Source organism: Plecotus auritus (genome assembly GCF_963455305.1).
Source record: "Plecotus auritus genome assembly, chromosome: 3".
Classification (NCBI taxonomy): Eukaryota; Metazoa; Chordata; class Mammalia; order Chiroptera; family Vespertilionidae; genus Plecotus; species Plecotus auritus.
The window spans coordinates 189,354,890-189,372,817 of NC_137772.1; the positions used below are offsets into that span (position 1 = coordinate 189,354,890).

Genomic DNA, 17,928 nt, shown 5'->3' on the forward strand with positions numbered 1-17,928 from the left:
AGCTCCTGCGTTGAGCATCTGCCCCCTGGTGGTCAGTGCGCATCATAGTGACCAGTCATAAGTGTCACTTGGGCTTTTATATATAGAGATTTTTAATTTCTTTATTATTGAAAGTATTACAGATATCCCCCTTCCCCCATTGACCTCTTCTAGACTGCACCTGCCCACCCCAACCCCAACCCCCCTCCTCCCCAGGCCTTCACCACACTATTGTGTGTCTATGGGCTATGCATATATGCACATAAATTCTTTAATCTCTTCTCACCCACCCACTAACCCCCCTTCTAACACATATACAGGTAACCACCATCAAAATCATTTGAGGAAAAAAGCCTTTATTTCTCTTCATCACTTGCTGCTACTACATATCTTTCTGTCATTCACAGCCAAACTATTGGAATGAATTTTTTTACCCATTCTTTCTACTTCATCGTTCAAATTCCCTCTGCATCATAGTAGTATCTGTCCCTGCAACTAATATTCAAATGAAATTGCTGTTTTTAAGGTCATCAATAATCCCCTTAATGCTGAATCTTAGGCCTTGTAGGACTTTGGAGGGTTCTAGAGTTTAGATCAGTGGTTTAGCTGGGGTGGAAAATTATATTTTTTACATAAAACATTATTTGTCCATAGGTTGCTCATTGCTCATGGATTAGTCACCTAATGCTCCTAATTTTACAACACTCCTTAGAGTTGGGGCTTCCATCAAGAATCTGGGAAGTCTTCTAACAGCAAATCATTATTCTACCCTGATGAAGATATGTTCAAATTAAAGGCAAATTTCCCAGACATCACAAGTCCAAACCAGGGTAGTGTAGTCCACTCTTCCCTTCCCTGATGTCCTTCCCTTTCTAATGTTTATTTTTTAAATAAGAGAATACTTCCATTTGAGCACCTGAATATCTCCATAATCTTAACTTACACTTAAACCATCATCTTACACATTTAAACCTAAGTCTAACAACCTGACTGTTGAGTATTATGCAACTTACACTGAACGGATCTTTTCCTATTTCATGGAAAGCCATTATTTTGTTAGGCCTGTAAGAGACCAATCCTTTATATAAAAGAACAAGGTCTCACTTGAGGCTGTGAGTTTAGAACTTTGGGGGAAAAGGGAGCTGTGCTGTAGCAGGAAATGAGATAGTGTCAAACCCCATGGGGATTTCTGGGTGGAAACAAACCACTGAAGATCCTGCAAAGCTGTGTGCACTGCATGCAACAGAGTGTGGGGGGCAGGTCTGCAGGCCTCCTGAGAACCTTAGCCATGAGCTAAGGATTGGCACAGCACATGTTCATTTTTTTTTCTTCTCCCATATTGTAGTAGTTTTAATATGACTCCCTTTTGCTAAGAACAAGAGGAGTTGGGTCTATTTGAAAAGTCTGAGCTTTTATTGGAGAGTATTGTGCCGTTGGGGCCAGGGATGGTTATGGTAATCTTTGTGAGGAAACCACAGTGAAAGCAAACCTCAGGGATGACGATGACGAGGGCCACTGGTCAGGCTGCCACCATATCTGGAGATTTCCTGGTCAGTGCTCAAGTCTGGAGGTGCAGTGCCTTATTTTTACAAAAAAAGCTGCTTTCCTAACCAAGCCCCATCCCTGTGTCTCCCAGACACCCAAGCTGAAAACCCAGGTGAAACTGTCATCCAACGCATCTTTATTTAAAGTGACACTTGAAATAAAATGGTGCTACTCTCAAAAATAGTGCAGTCCAATACAACCATCAGGAAGGAAGGCAATGTTCTATATCTATACTGTCCAACATGATAGCCACTAGCCATAGATGACGAGTAAGCCCTTGAGATTTAGCTAAATTTTTAAATTTAATTTTAGTTCATTTCAAGTTAAATAACCACATATGGCTAGTGTTCACCATATTGGACAGGGCAGCTCTAAATAGTTCAATCTAGTAAGACTTGGGACACAAAAATCACAGGAACACTTTTCGGGGTCATGAGACAAGAAGGTTGACAAGTGTGCTCCAAGTCTGGAAGCTCTTCACCAAAAGCTGACCATTCACCTTCTGCAGTTACAGGGGTCATTGTCCCAGCTGATTGTCACCTGCCTATTCCTATACCTGCATCCCCTATCTTCTGTTTTTCTGTTCATCTGTCTACAGCCCGCTTACCACCCTGGGTTTGTTTACCATCCCACCTCAAGGAGCTTTTATCTCTCTTTTACACAGAATTGAGACAATTGAGCCAAGTTAGTTGATTTAAATAGAATGTCCACTTAGCCTTGCCCTAATTTTTACATAAACTATAAGTCCATTACAAATTCTGGCTCTATTCCTCTCCCAATCTCAAGCTAAATTGTTACAAAATAATATTTATGGGGAAAGTGCTGACATGATAGTCTTAGCAATGAATTTATTTTAATAACCTTAAATGATGGGTCATATAGTTCTGGTCCATTCCACTGAAGCTGATCTGACTGCCATCCAGAAACGTAATGACATAAACTTGATCTTTCATATCTACTCTATTTGAAAACTTGAGTGTCAAAGCCTTTGACAAGCTACTTAGAAGCAGGAGCAGTACCATAAAGTACTCATTAGGCCTTCCTGGGTCTTCCTTCTCTCAGAAGTCGGCTATCCTGTGTCTTGTATGGGTGACCAACTTCCTTGCCCAGCGTGGGACAGAATTCACCTGCGTTGAGCCTCCTAGATCACTGATCACCTTGATCACGCACCTGTCCCTTAGGGACTTGTGCACACATTTGAGAGTCCCACCAGCCTTGTGGACACTTAGCACCTGTCTCCAAGGGCCAATGGCTGGGCCTATGAAACCCGAGACCGCCAGAGGGCTGCAGCATGGGGATAACCAGAGGAGGTCATGCTGGGAGGTCTGGCAGCGCGGCAGGTGCTGCCCATCATCCCGTGGGCGGGAGTGAAGAGCTCCCTAGGCCCCGTAGGCCAGCAGGCGCCTCCAGGAGCGCAATAACCTGCGGGGGCGCAGCCCAACTTCTTCCATTGGTTTTCTCAGCCTGAGACACACAAACAGAGGAAGCAGCCTGAGACACACAAACAGAGGAAGACGGACAAGTCACCGCATGGGCGCCATGCTGGCATTGGCCGAGCTTGAGGTGCTGCTGTTTCTCGCTGTGGGCCTGCTCTCAAATCCAGGTGAGCCGGCCCTGCGCACCCAGGGTGCAGATGCTGGGGCAGGAGTCTGCATACTCCTCAGGCTGGAAGAGGCGAAGGGGAGGGGGATAGTGCAGGCCTAGATGTTCCCAAAGAAGCGCCTGGGCCCAGAATTTCCCCTTGAAATTACTGGATTCTGGAGTTCAAGTTTGTAGGCACATCTGCTAACCCTGCTCGTGCTAAGCAGCCTCCTCCAAAGAAAAAGAGCCAAGTTGAAGTAACTTATCCTTTATAATAAAAGGCCAACATGCAAATTGTCCCCTCGGGAGTTCCACCACTCGCTATGATGTGCGCTGACCACCAGGGGGCAGCGCAGAAGGAAGGAAGGCCCCAGCCGGCAGCTGCAAGGCCCCGGCTGGCAGCTGGAAGTCCCCGATCAGCCCTGATCACCGGCCAGGGCTAGGGACCCTACCCATGCACGCATTTCGGACACCAGGCCTCTAGTAGCCAAATATCTGTCTTCCCAGGAGGCATATGTTGTTCTCCAGTATCATTATGGAATCTAAATTATGTACTGCTCACCCTCCCCCAGAATCAGTCACCACAGGAAGAGCAGTGCATCCTGGCCCAGGCGTCTTCTTGTTAAGGTTAGTTCAGGCTGCAAAGGGGCAGGGGAGACCTGAGGCAAGTTCTTGTCAACACAACCTGAGTGGGGGGTGGTCTCAGGAATATTTTGAGAAAAGAACAGGGACAGCATGCAACTGAGTGATGTCAGAACATCTGTGCCAAGCCAGGAAAATCTGAACGTGAAATCTTGATAGAGTGAGCCCTTACGTAAGGTGTTCTGTGTGCATGTGTGCACACATATGCTCTTCCACACAGGACTGAAGTGCGGGATTCAAGCAGCTGATCTGAAAAGTATGGAAACTGCCGTGGAATCTGATTTGTTCTCTGGAGTTACTAGTTAGAGAAGTCCAACAGCTGGTGGACATCCATGGCAGGTCAGTATAACAACGGCATTGATTTCTTAATGAGAAAATGGTAACTTATTTATTTTGTTTCAAATATCATAACTACAGATTAACAAGTAATTTCTGTCTTGATCCCACTAGACCTCTATGCCATATTAGATGAGTTGATTTCAAATATTTCTGGAGTCCACACCCATGGGGAGATGTATGTTAGTTGTATCCACAACTTTTGTCTTGGGCAGGTCTCCCTGAAAGTAGATGAGCACCATTTCTGTGGAGAAAGTTTGATTCAAGATGACCTGATGGTTACAGCAGCACACTGCCTGGCTAGCCTCGAAGAGTAAGTTAGGAATTTTCATCATTTGTTAAGCTTTGATTAATGATGATAGGTAGAACTGGGAGATTTGATGATCTAAATACCTTTCAAGGTTAAATTTCAATTCCTTTCTTAATTTTGCTACCTGGTCTACCCACCTATTGGCCTTCCTGATCCTCAGAAACTGTGTCTGTCCCAAGATTTCCCATGCTTCCTGCCTTCTACCCAGAAATTCTAGAGACCCCAGACATCATCTATAATTTGTGGAGTTAGTGGTGGGAAAAAATAATTACCTATTCTAATAAAGTATTGATGTCAAATATTAAGTGGGTGCTCCAAAATATTAGTAATCTGTGTTTTAGTCATTAGGAGGGAAATAAGAGATACTTGGCTAGATTAAAAGTGAGTACTAATAAGAGGGAAAAATGGTAGTTCTAGGAACAACTTTTATACTTTGTTAAAAAATGGAAGTGCATGTGTAGACTGGTTTATGTACAAAAGAAGAAAAGATGCCACACTTAAATATTTTACACAGAAAGACAGTTGAGGTAGGAGAAAGACCTTCACAGAATGTAAATATTATGACTAAAAACCATGACTTTTTATAGATCCCTATAATTTATAAGGTCTTATGACAATTAGTAATCACTAATAAAGAAATATCTTCTCTTAAGAGTTTGTAATACTTACAGGTACATTAATCACTTTTCAATTAATTGCATGAAACCAAGAGTCTTTCCTGGGGGAAACAACTGCTTATTGAATAGTTTTTGTTGTTGTTAGGCAGCAAATTAAGAGTCTGGTTATGATTGCTGGAGAGTATAACTTCTTTCAGAAGGATAAACAAGAACAGAATATTCCTGTCTCAAAAATTATTATCCATCCTGACTACAACAGACTTGGATACATGAATTCTGATATTGCACCGCTGCATCTAAAACACAAAGTCAAGTTTGATAAGTAAAGAGCGTTAGCATATAAAAAATGTAATGGAGAAAACTGTGTTCTGTTCCAGTTAACTTTAATTTCTATTTATATATCTAGTAATATTAGAATTGCTACCTTTTGTTTCTTTTTAAAATATTTTGTTTAATGTACAGAAAGCACTGTACAGGCCATAAGTCCTAGCCACACATTCTATGCTTAAGTAGCATTTTAAGTACTCCAGTGTCTTAGCTGGGCTATCCTGTTGACCATTTACCTATATTCAGCTCTAGCCATGGAGGTTGGGACATTTGAACATTTTATCAAAATCATTTCCTTTCTGTCATTATTGTGAAATAGATATCTGACACACTCTCAGCACAGGTTAAACAATCTGAATAAAGTATTAAAAATGTGTTTTTTAAAATGCAAAAAAGGAAAGTGTTCAGTGACTAAAAACAACGAAAGAGCACAGATCTAGAATAGTTAGCCAGGCACTGAAATAAGCGACTACACTTGAAGCATCTACTTGATTTTTTAGAACCTAGAGCTTTAATTGGCCATGTAAGGAGCCTACATTAGAGTAGGGATCAGGGATAGGAAAGCTGATTGGAGCCTTTGTGTACCTGGAACTTCCTGAAAGGTAATGCTTTGGAAGTAGGAAAAAAGAGAGGGAAATACAGCACACCAAGTGAGAGAATAAGGAAGCTTACTTGCTTGAACCTTGGCTCTGGATGGAGGGTTCTCGAAGAATCTGTAATCATGAGCAAGCCCTCATTTGGGGTCATGCTAAAATTTACATTACCTGTGACCCAAAACTCCAAGCCAAGACTCTAAAGTTCTTACAGGTGAGTAATCAGGGCTTCTGGAAGAAGCAAAAGTTAATCCTTTCTGAAGAGAATAACCTTAAATCTCAGCTTTACTATCCTCCCATAAAGTTTTAATGAATGTGAACACACAATTAAATCAAAAGCATGCAGAGAAAGTTGTCACCAAAGAGAGAGTCAGAAATAATAACTAATCTTTCTACAATTATGGATATTAAAATAAGGTACATAATATAAAGTATGTTTTACTTAAGTTTATGTATATAAAAGTCTATCAGAAATGACTAAAGAATAGGAAACTATTAACTTAGGAGGAAGATTTTTAAAAGAGCCAATAAAACACTAAGGTATAAAAATATAAGTGGAATTGGAAACAGTAGCTGAATTAGTTAGCAGATTAGATCAGATACAGGGAACTAGAAAATCTGAAATAATTATTCAAAAGTGACAAAGTAAGAGACAGAGGAGATATATTAAAAGCATTTAGTAAACATCTAATTTGAGCTTTAGAAAAAAATACAGGTAATGGGACAGAAAAGCTATAACTTAAGAAAAAGGTGGCTAAAGAATAAACAACTGATGAGGCACAAATCTTCAGATTTAAGAATGCAATAATTCCAAACTATGATATTAAAAATTATATATAGACTAGAGGCCCGGTGAACGAAATTTGTGCACTCAGAGGGTCCTTCAGCCCAGCCTGTGCCTTCTCGCAGTCTGGGAGCCCTTAGGGGTTATCCGACTGCCAGCTTAGGCCCACTCCCCATGGGAAGCGGGCCTAAGCATTCAGTCGGACATTTTTAGTGCTGCCACAGAGGCAGGAGAGGCTTCTGCCACCACAGCTGCTCTCGCCAGCCGTGAGCTTGGCTTCTGGCTGAGCGGCGTGTCCCCTGTGGAAGCACACTGACAACCATGGGGCAGCTCCTGCATTGAGCATCTGGCCTCTGGTAATCAGTGTGCGTCAGGTCATTCTACCATTCAGTTGATTTGCATATTAGCCTTTTATTATATAGGATATGTTATGTTGAAACTATAACATGATAAAAACAAAGAGTGGATCTCAAAAGCATCGAGAAGAAAACCTATATTACCAATAAGGAATGGCAATTAGACTGACAGCTAATTTTTCAACAGCAGTAATGAAAGTCAGAAAGTCATAGTACAAGATCATAAAAATACTGAGAGAGAATAACTCAAACTAGATCTGTATATTAAAAAATTATTGATTTTTTCTGCTCCTCATTGTAGAAACACTCTATGAAGATCCAATTATGTTAGGTATTTCAATTTCCTTTCCTCAGTTCTCATAATTGCACGTATTAGGTTTGAGATGTCTATTAGACATCCAAGTCAATGAGACTTTCAATCACACCACTCTATCAAATTTGTCTTGTCACAGTCACCAATGACCTTCATGTTGCTAAATTCAAAGGTAAATCTCAGTCTTCAGCTTACTTGATAGGAGCTTTGACAGAGTTGTGCACATGCTCCTGGAAACATTTTCTTCACTTGAATTCCAAGAGTCCCTTGGTTTTTCTCCTACCCCTTTACACACTTTTCCCGTAGTGATCTCATCCAGGATCAAGGCCCAATGATCTATACCAGATCTAGGCTTTAAACACCATCTACTCGCAGAGTACCACAATGGTATCTATCTAGTACAGGTTCCTTTTATTATAGAAATGCTGCTGGGATTAATAGGGATCATATAGTCAACTACCTAGTGGTCATCTGCCTGGATGATTAATAGGCATCTCAAACTTAATATGTTTAAATAAAAATCCTAATTATCCCCTACATTCTAAATCTGCTCTACCCATAGCCTTTCATCCCAATTAATGACAGCTCTACCCTGCCAGTTGTTTAAGCTAAAAACTTTGTACTCATTCTTCTTTCTCTTGTACTCTACATCTAATCCATCAGGAAAATCCTATTGCTTCTGCCTTACCTTCTCCACTCGTACATCCTGTTTCAGGCTACAGTCTCTCTTACTTGGGTTATTTTCAATCGACTCTTAAATTATCAGTTTCCTCTTTTGCGCCACTAATGTTTATTATTAACCCAGCATCCAGAATAATACTTTTTGAAATGTAAGTCAGGTTATGCCTCTCTATTCAAAACACTTCAGTGGTTCTCCATTATACTCAGATGGAAATCAATATCCTTATTATCTGACATCTCCCTCCTCCTAGCCCAACATCTAACCTCTTTTTTTTTTTTACTGAACATTCTTTTGTTTAATCTGCTCCAGGCATCTTGGCCTCCCCACTGTTCTTCAAACAATATGACATTATTCCACTACAGGGGATTTTTCCATTCTGTTTCTTCTTCTTCAAATGCTTTCCACCAAGCTAACTGCATGGTGCTTTCCCCCAGCTTCTTAAGACTTTGTTCAACTGTCACAGGCTCAATGAGACTTGTCATGACTGCCCTATTTAAAATTATACCTCCCATGCCATCCTTTTTAATCCCCAGACTTATCTTCTTTACCCTGCTGTTCCCTACCCCCAACTCAGACACACACACACACACACACACACACACACACACACACACACACACAAATTCTGCCAAGGCAGGGATTTTTTTCAGCTTATTCACTGAGGCCTGGAAGAGTGCTTGCCATACAGTAGTGCTCAATTTACTATTGAGAAAAAAAACTATTCTCTAAGAACAAGGGTACACCTTAAAATGTTAGTAGCTTTGGGCTGGTGGGTGGCATTGTGGTATGTAGAATAATGGGTTATGTTTTTTTCTTGTTTTACTTTTCCTGCATTTTTCTAAATTTCTATATGAAATATTTTTTTACAAGAGAGGAAAACATTGAAAATATATGTCAATATAGCATTTAGGAATAAACTGTAGAAGAAATGAAATCAGCCAGTGTCATTTTCCAAATATATTCAGCATCACTTCTCTGTGAACCTTACGATTTTTTTTTTTTTGTTATTGTTTTTCAGGAATTGCTGTTCAGCCTATCTGTCTTCCCCATGGAGATGATAAGTTTGAACAAGGGATACTTTACATGACCAGTGGATGGGGCAAGATTTCACAGAGTAAGAGGCATCAAAAAATAAAATAATATTTCTTCCAGGCCCCTTTGCATGCCCAGTAGAAGGGAGAATTTCTCTGGCCATGAGTAATTCATTATTTCCTGTGTTCCCTTTCCCTTGAGTTCTGACCAGTGAAGATCTGTGGCTCTCTTCACTGTATAGAAGTCTGTACTTGAGGCTCTACGTAAACCTTGTTGCCATTGTGGTTAGTATGTCAGATAAAACCCAAGGTAACTATAACAGATGAGAAAACTACAGCAAAGGGATAATTGGGAAATAGTAACAATATATTTAATATTATGACTTTCAAAGAGAAAATAAAGAACTTTACCAAATATTGCTTTATTGACTGATGTTTTCCTCTTGGGGAAACATTCAAGCATATATTCAGAGAAACAAGAACCACCTATGTTACCTTAAAAATAGGCTGGATTTTTTTTTAAAAAGGTCCTTTATAACATATATGATTTTAGGAAAGAATATAATTCCTAAAAAAATAAGAGCTTCTACAATTTGGTTAAACATCTATTTGAAATAGTTTTAAACTTGAAGGCTTATTACTATTTGTTTCAGTGAGGACAGTTGTTGACTAACTTATCAGTCCCTTCTCCACAGCATCGGAATATTCAAATGCCCTGCAAGAATTGGACCTTCTATCACGAATGACAGAATGTGTAATACTCTGCTCAAGGATATGAACCTTCCTCCCCTGGGAAGGACCATGTTTTGTGCTGGTTTTCCTGATGGGAAAAAGGATGCCTTTTAGGTACAAAGCATAAACAGGCCGAGTTATTCTATAACACATGGGTGATAGTGAATGCTGCCTTCCCCACGAGCTGTTTTGGGGAGTTACTGCTTCAAAATTTCCTTTCCTTCACCTTTCCACCTGGCTTCTGCTGAAAAAGTTTACTCGACCTGGGCTGAGAGAATTCTTTCCTGTCCTATGCCCAATCGTACCCCCACACCTCTTTTTTTTACCGGCGGGGGTTGGGGGGGAGCGATAGGCAGAGGAGGTAGTGTGAACATTTCCAACCTAATTGAAGCAAGCAAGATGACCACTTTGGCAAGCTAATTAGGTTGAGCTGTGAACTATGTTTCATTCCTTTCATTAAATTTTTTAAATATTTAGTGCAGAATGCAATGTTTGCACAAAGTTTGGCCAAAGAAAGCATAGTTATAGTAACTGTTGGGTAAAAGATGTTGTGAATGAGTGACCTCCCAAAGATAACAATTTCACAAAGGAGACCGATCTTTACCTGATACACAGAAGAAAGGGAAACCAATTTGTTGAAGACATGAGTTTTAAGTTTTAAGTGGCTTAAACTGACACAAAATTGGCACATGTTCTCAAAGCGGCATATTATTCCAAAGGATTATTAAAGATAGGATCCTGAAATCGTGGGTTTCTTATCCTCCAAGGAACCAACAGTTTTTAAAATATAGTACCTGGGACAAAATTCGTCCTTGTTTTCAAAGCCTCGAATCATTGCATAACCTTGGGGGTTCTATTCACTGGTGCTATAGTCTTAGGATATGACCTAATCTTTTCCAGCAATTTCAAGTGGCAAGCTATTGCAGAGGCATGTATCTGTAAACTCATTCTCCTCCTTCCATTAATTTTGGTATATATATATGTTTGTGGCCAAAAAAAGGAGGAGGGAGAGAGACATTATGTTAGCTTTATAGGATTGTAGGCAATGGGTAGAAGTAGGTTACATCTGTGCAAAACTATAGTAACTTGAAACTAATGGTAAAAAAAAAAAAACAGATAGATGGACAAAAAATATTGATAGATAATGACCATTGGGCATCTATTTGCTTCTACTTCTCTGAGATGAGTGCTGATATTTGTGGACTTGATAAAATATATTTAACTTGTGAATTTTCAAATTTTCTCTTTCTCTGCTATACAAGGGGGACTCTGGAGGTCCACTTGTTTGTAGAAGAGACAATGGGATCTGGATTCTTGGTGGGATAACTTCTTGGGGAGCTGGTTGTGTTAGAGGTCGGGCTCCTTTAAGAAATAACTACAGAAGGACATCAGTTGGCGTTTTCTCCAAGGTGTCTGAGTTGATGGATTTTTATCACTCAGAACATGATTACAGGTGGGTTTAATTTCTGTGAATTTTCCTCTCATTTATTGCAACTCAAAAATTTATCGTACTTAATTATTTCAAGGGTACTTTGAAATATTGCAGATATAATCAGGACTAAGCTTTAAACCAAAGCAAAAATATGGCTGGTTTTCAATTTGTAATTTATTGTATATAAACTTTTGTCTCTGAATTCATGAGCACTAATATGTCAATTTAACTTAAACATCAGCTGGTTCTTCAAATTTATGTTCATGTAGATTTTAATAAAATGTATACCTTTTTGTATTTCTGAGATTTAAAAATACAAGAAAGGATTCAAAAGATTCTTTATCCATTTAACTTTTTGCCCCTCTAGGTTACTTAAAAGTACTGAAATAAATCCCTCCTCTCCCATTCAGCTTTGTTCATTTTACCTGGAGACAGTGGAAAAATATGGAGACTTTGCAGTTACCTTTGTTCTGTGGCACTAAAATCTAGATTAGGAAAACAAATATGGGTGTGGAGATACTAAACCTGTCCTCAAGGAACTTTCTAACTATTTGGGGAGACAAAGAAGTAAATGGACAGTTGCAATAAAAGATGGATTGTAGGTCAGCCCACAGAGTGGTCAGATCACTGAGGAGGAGCTTAGGGGCTGAGTACTGAGGGGCAGAAGGTTTTCATGCAAAGGGGCAGCATCTTCACAAGAAAATGGCACAGGGGCAGCCACTGCAGAATAAAGACGCATGAGAAAATACAATTTACAGGATAAGTCGTTTAGTATAAGAAACAATTTGTTGTTGTTGTTGTTAATCCTCACCCAAGGATATTTTCCATTGATTTTCAGAGAGAGTAGAAGGAAGGGAGAGAGACACAGAGAGAGACATTTCAATTTGGTTGCCCCCTGCACACACTCCAACCAGGGCCAGGAATCCAGCTTGCAACTAAGGTACATGCCCTTGACCAGAATCAAACCTAGAACCCTTAAGTCTGCAGTCCGGCGCTCCATCCTCTGAGCCAAACCAGCTCAAGAACCAATTGTTTTCTCATTAATAATTTGTTTTATTGATTATACATCGAAGTGATATATTGTGTTCAATAAAACATATTATTAAAATTAATTTCACCAGTTTAGTTTTATTTTTTTAATGTGGCTACTGAAAAAATTTAGAATTCCATGTAACTCTACTATTTTTTCCTTTTTTTTAAAAGAAACTTTACTGTTGAGAGTATTACAGATGTCCCCCCCTTTTCCCATTCATTGTCCCCCTCCACCCAGTTCCCACTCCACCTGAACCAATAGTTTTTAAAGGCCAAGACCCAGAGCAGCAGAACATAGTGCTCTTTCCATCCCTCCCTCCTTATAGTCCAAGGTCAGTCACCTGGATGACGATTTGGAAAGCACTGCTGCCTTTGGGCCAGCTGAGCACCAGCTCCACCTCAAACCAGAGACTCTCAGCTCACTTTCCTTTCGTCTTCAGTGTGAAAGTGTTCTGTTCGTTGCCATCACTGCAGGGGGAAAGTCTCTCCTGGCGGCACTTCTGCTCAATTTTTATCACCTGGATGTGAAGATTAAAAAGCTTAACAAACCCTGAACAAAGGTTAATGATAACAACACTGTAAAATAGCAATGAAATCAGGCGATAACCATTAATTCCAGAGTCAAATGAAAATCGGAATGTGACATGTACTTTATTTAAATAACACTTCCTTATGACCATCTTTTTTCTAATCCCCTGGTTGCCTATTTCTTCTGATTCTAACAATTAAAATATGACACTGTCATCTGAACTGTCTGAGTCCGTGGTCGGCAAACTGCGGCCCGCGAGCCACATGTGGCTCTTTGGCCCCCTGAGTGTGGCTCTTCTACAAAATACCATGGCCTGGGCGAGTCTATTTTGAAGAAGTGGCATTAGAAGAAGTTTAAGTTTAAAAAATTTGGCTCTCAAAAGAAATTTCAATCGTTGTACTGTTGATATTTGGCTCTGTTGACTAATGAGTTTGCCGACCACTGGTCTGAGTGAATGATAGAGACTTGCCATGTCATTGCTAAAATTTGTATACTTTTACTTTATTATCTTTAAACAAAGGTATTTTATTGTAACCCAGGACAACCTAGTTAGAAATGAGAAAATGCCATCTTAGTTCCATATACTATAAATTTGAGAACTTCAGTGTGATACATGATTTGAGAAAACTGCATAAATGTTAAATCTGAAGAACTCAAATAAAGAAAAGAACATTATAAATACTATTCAACCATAAAAAGAATGAAATCTTGACATTTGTGACAACATAGATAGACCTTGAAGACATTATGCTGAATGAAATAAGTCAGAATAATACCTTAGTAAAAAAAATAAAATAAAATAAGACAAAAAAACAAAAAAAAAGAAATAAGTCAGAAAGAGGTATAAGTACTATATGATCCCACTTATATGTGGAATTAAAATAAAAAACTAAGCTTATAGATACAGAAAATAGATTGGTGGTCACAAGAGGTGGGGGTAGGAGGGTGAGCAAAATGAGTGAAGAGGGTCAAAAGGTACAAACTTCCAATTATAAATATGTCATGGGGATGTAATGTAGACATTGTAACTATAGTTAATAATACTGTATTGCATATTTAAAAGTTGCAAAGAGAGTAGATTTTAAAAATACTCATTATAAGGAAAAAATTTGTAAATATGTGTGATGATGGATATTTATTAAAGTTATTGTGACTATTTTGCAATATATACAAATATTGAATTATTATTGTATACCCCAAACTAATATAATGTTATATGTTAAAATTATACCTTAATGCCTCACAGGTGTGACTCAGTGGTTGAGCATTGATTTATGAACCAGGGGGTCATGGATTGATTCATGGTCAGGGCACATGCTAGGACTAAGAGCTCGATCCCCAGTGTGGGGCATGCAGGAGGCAGCAGATCAATGATCCTCTCTCATCATTGATGTTTCTATCTCTCTCTCCCCTTCCTCTCTGAAATCAATAAAAATATTTTTAAAAGTTTAAAAATTATACCTTAATAAAAATAATATAAGAGGAAAAGTATTGTAGAAGTATGTCAGATGATTAATTAATAAGACTATAATTTAAAAAAAAGAAAAAATGTAACGCTTAGAAATTTTACTAATGAAGTCTGCAAATACAATGTCTTGGTCACAGAACCTAAAAACATATCCATTCCTATAAATATAAATTAAACATTATAAATTGTATAGTTTCAAGATGACTCTACCATATGTCTTGAAATATTGTCCATAGCTGAAGTAAAAAGTCAACTTTTTTCCTATGTTTTGGAAGATTGCAGACCTCAGGGGATAGTGTTAGTTGGAGGAAACGTGAGGATCCATTACCCCCATTTGAAAGAGGGCAACTAGGAGAAACCAAGATGGCGGCATAGGTAAACACCTAAACTGCTGCCTCGCACAACAATTTCAAAACTACAACTAAAAGACAAAACGTCTATCACCCAGAACCACGGGGAAAGCTGGCTGAGTGGAAGTTCTACAACTAGAAGGAAAGAGCAAACAGCATTGAGACATGCACAAGCGCTGAAAAGCTGAGGTACGGAGGCGCGCTAATGGGGCTGGCAGCGGGCGACTGGGTGCACTGCTTTTTTCAACCCAAAGGGAGACAAGCTCCCAATTACTCCAAATTCCAGTTTCTGGGGAGACACTGGGGACCCAAACTCTTACGGGGAGAAGCTGGGCTGTCTGCCATCAGGTCGGAAAGTGAGGGTGACTTTCTTGCAGAGGTGCGCCCAGCAATCATTGTTTACTGCTCTGGGGCATGGGACACAGGGACTTGGAAACCGCAGAAACGCAGAGACAGCTGACTGGCAGCCATCGCTGTTTGCCACGCCCTAGACTAGTGACACCCTGAGACCCCACCCTGCACAATCTACAAACCCACCCAAGCTCCACACAGCGGCTTTTGCATATAAATGGCCTGCCCTATCGCAGCTTAACCTAACAAACTGCAGCTCTGGTCAGACAGCTCCAAAACCTCCAAACCCCAAGCAAAGAGGAGAAAACTGTAGTTCTCATTTTAGCTCCCGCTGGGTGGCCTCAGACAGTAGCTGACCTGCACCCCATTGGAGACCCAGAAGCTAGTGTATCTAGTGGTCAGTGTGAGACGACACCAGATTTTAACTACTCACATCCATAAGTGACACATTCAAGAGGCATAATCAGTGAGCACCAAAGCCCCACTGAAACAAGTCCTGCCCCATAAGTGTGTCTCCAGCACAGCAGTTCTTCCATTACAGACACAGTGGGTCCTCACAGCCAATTGGCCTAGAGGTCAATTCCTCCCAGTGACACCAACAACAATCAAGACTTAACTACAGCAAGGCTGTACACACAGTCCACAAAGGGGTGCACCAAGAGTGTCCACCTCAGGTAGCTGGGAGGCCGACCCACTGGGCCATATAGGACACCTAGCACACAAAGCCACCCTACCAACTCAGGGAAGCAGCGAAAATGCAGAGACAAAGAAACAGATCACAAACAAAAGAAATGGAGGAAAACAAATGACTGAATATAGAGTTCAAAACCACGGTTATAAGGTTTTTCAAGAATTTCCTAGAAAAGGCCGATAAATTTAACGAGACCCTTGAGGATATGAAAAAGGACCAACTAGAAATTAAACATACACTGACTGAAATAAAAAAAATATTATACAGAGACCCAACAGCAGACTAGAGGAACACAAGAATCAAGTCAAAGATTTGAAATACAAAGAAGCAAAACACACTCAACTGGGAAAGCAAAAAGAAAAAAGAATCCAAAAATTTGAAGATAGTGTAAGAAGCCTCTGGGACAACTTCAAGTGTACCAACATCCGAATTATGGGGGTGCCAGAAGAGAGAGAGCAAGATACTGAAAACCTATTAGAAGAAATAATGACAGAAAACTTCCCCACATGGTGAAAGAAATAGACTTACAAGTCCAGGAAGTGCAGAGAACCCCAAGCAAAAGGAATCCAAAGAGGACCACACCAAGACACATCATAATTAAAATGCCAAGGGCAAAAGACAAAGAGAGAATATTAAAAGCAGCAAGAGAAAAACAGTTAATTACCTACAAGGGAGCACCCATACAATTGTCAGCTGATTTCTCAACAGAAACTATGCAGGCCAGAAAGGGAGTGGCAAGAAATATTCAAGTGATGAATAGCAAGAACCTACAACCAAGATTACTCTACCCAGCAAAGTTATCATTCAGAATTGAAGGTCAGATAAAGAGCTTCACAGATAAGAAAAAGCTAAAGGAGTTCATCACCACCAAACCAGTATTATATGAATGCTGAAAGGTATTCTTTAAGAAGAGGAAGAAGAAGAAAAAAGTAAAGAAAAAAATTATGAACAACAAATACATATCTATCAACAAGTGAATCTAAAAATCAAGTGAATTAAAAATCTGAGGAACAGAATAAACTGGTGAATATAATAGAATCAGGGGCATAGAATGGGAGTAGATTGATAATTCTCAGGGGAAAAGGGGTGTGGGGGGTACGGGAAGAGACTGGACAAAAATCATACACCTATGGATGAGGACAGTGTGGGGGAGGTAAGGGCAGAGGGTGAGGTGGGAACTGGGTGGAGGGGAGCTGTGGGGGGGGGAAAAAGAGAAACAATTGTAATAATCTGAACAATAAAGATTTATTAAATTAAAAAAAAGAAAGAGGGCGACTATGATCATAATTGATATGTATCCCAGGTAGGAATGATTCCTGGGTTTTCCCCCTAAATCAGGCCATTTAAGGATCTATGTTTTGTCAATTTTATCTAGGATCTCAATTTCTTTATCTGACTAACATAAAAGTTATATATTTCATCTGAAATTTTCTGGTTGGCAAATATTTACTAATCAGTATGCCTGATACTCATTAGTAAAATCATCAACACAAGTGGTAGTAAGACAGGAGCTCACCTGAATTGATATATTCCAATGACTAACATTAACAGCATCTGGTAATGATATTGTTATGGGAATTTAGTGGGTAATCTGTTTCACTTATTTCTGAAATAATAATAATATTTTGTTAAGTGTTCCCTCAAAGATGGAAACTAGTTCATGTTCTATAAGCTTCGATGTCTTTGAAATTTTTTCTACATACCCCGTCTTCTATATGACTAACGATATCTTTAAGGTCAAACAATTAGTTTTGCTATTACCTCATCTCCTTGAGTGTTCTACAACCATTTTTTAAAAATTGTATTTATCATTGAAAAGTATTCAAAGATAGATGATAGTTCTAAGAGCTTATAATCTGGTAGGAGGAGAGAACTGGACAAAATTAACTATACTATAAAACAAGATGAAGTAAGATTTATAATCCCAGGTGTGTTGATACTATGGAGAATGGATAGACTAATTCTCATTGCAGCATTTTGTGAGGTGTGCGTACTGTGGTTGGGAGGGGTTGGGGTAGAAATGCTTTAATGAAGGGGTGGTATTGAAACTAGGCATTAAGGATAGTTATGATTTTATAGTTCATGAAGTCTTTTGTAGCCTAATATCTAAGAGATTTCTACAAACCATTCTTGACAGAGGAAATTGTTTGTAAGCAATGTCAGGGAGGTGAAGACTATCAGGTGAAGAGGTCAATGTTAATGCAACTAGGAACTGGGTTAGCAGTGGACAATGAAGATAAAAAGAAT

General features: G+C 39.4%; 1 protein-coding gene across 1 annotated transcript in view; it reads left to right on the top strand.

The window, feature by feature from the left end:
* Positions 1-1,481: 1,481 nt before the first annotated feature.
* Positions 1,482-17,928, top strand: part of OVCH1 (ovochymase 1) — a gene marked incomplete at both ends in the record, with an annotated part of 59,089 nt that continues 42,642 nt past the window's right edge. The window contains 9 exon segments of the mRNA XM_080660232.1: positions 1,482-1,529; positions 4,054-4,086; positions 4,299-4,396; positions 5,156-5,328; positions 9,084-9,179; positions 9,299-9,406; positions 9,792-9,827; positions 9,830-9,939; positions 11,091-11,281. Coding sequence (XP_080516358.1) covers positions 1,482-1,529; positions 4,054-4,086; positions 4,299-4,396; positions 5,156-5,328; positions 9,084-9,179; positions 9,299-9,406; positions 9,792-9,827; positions 9,830-9,939; positions 11,091-11,281 — 893 coding nt within the window.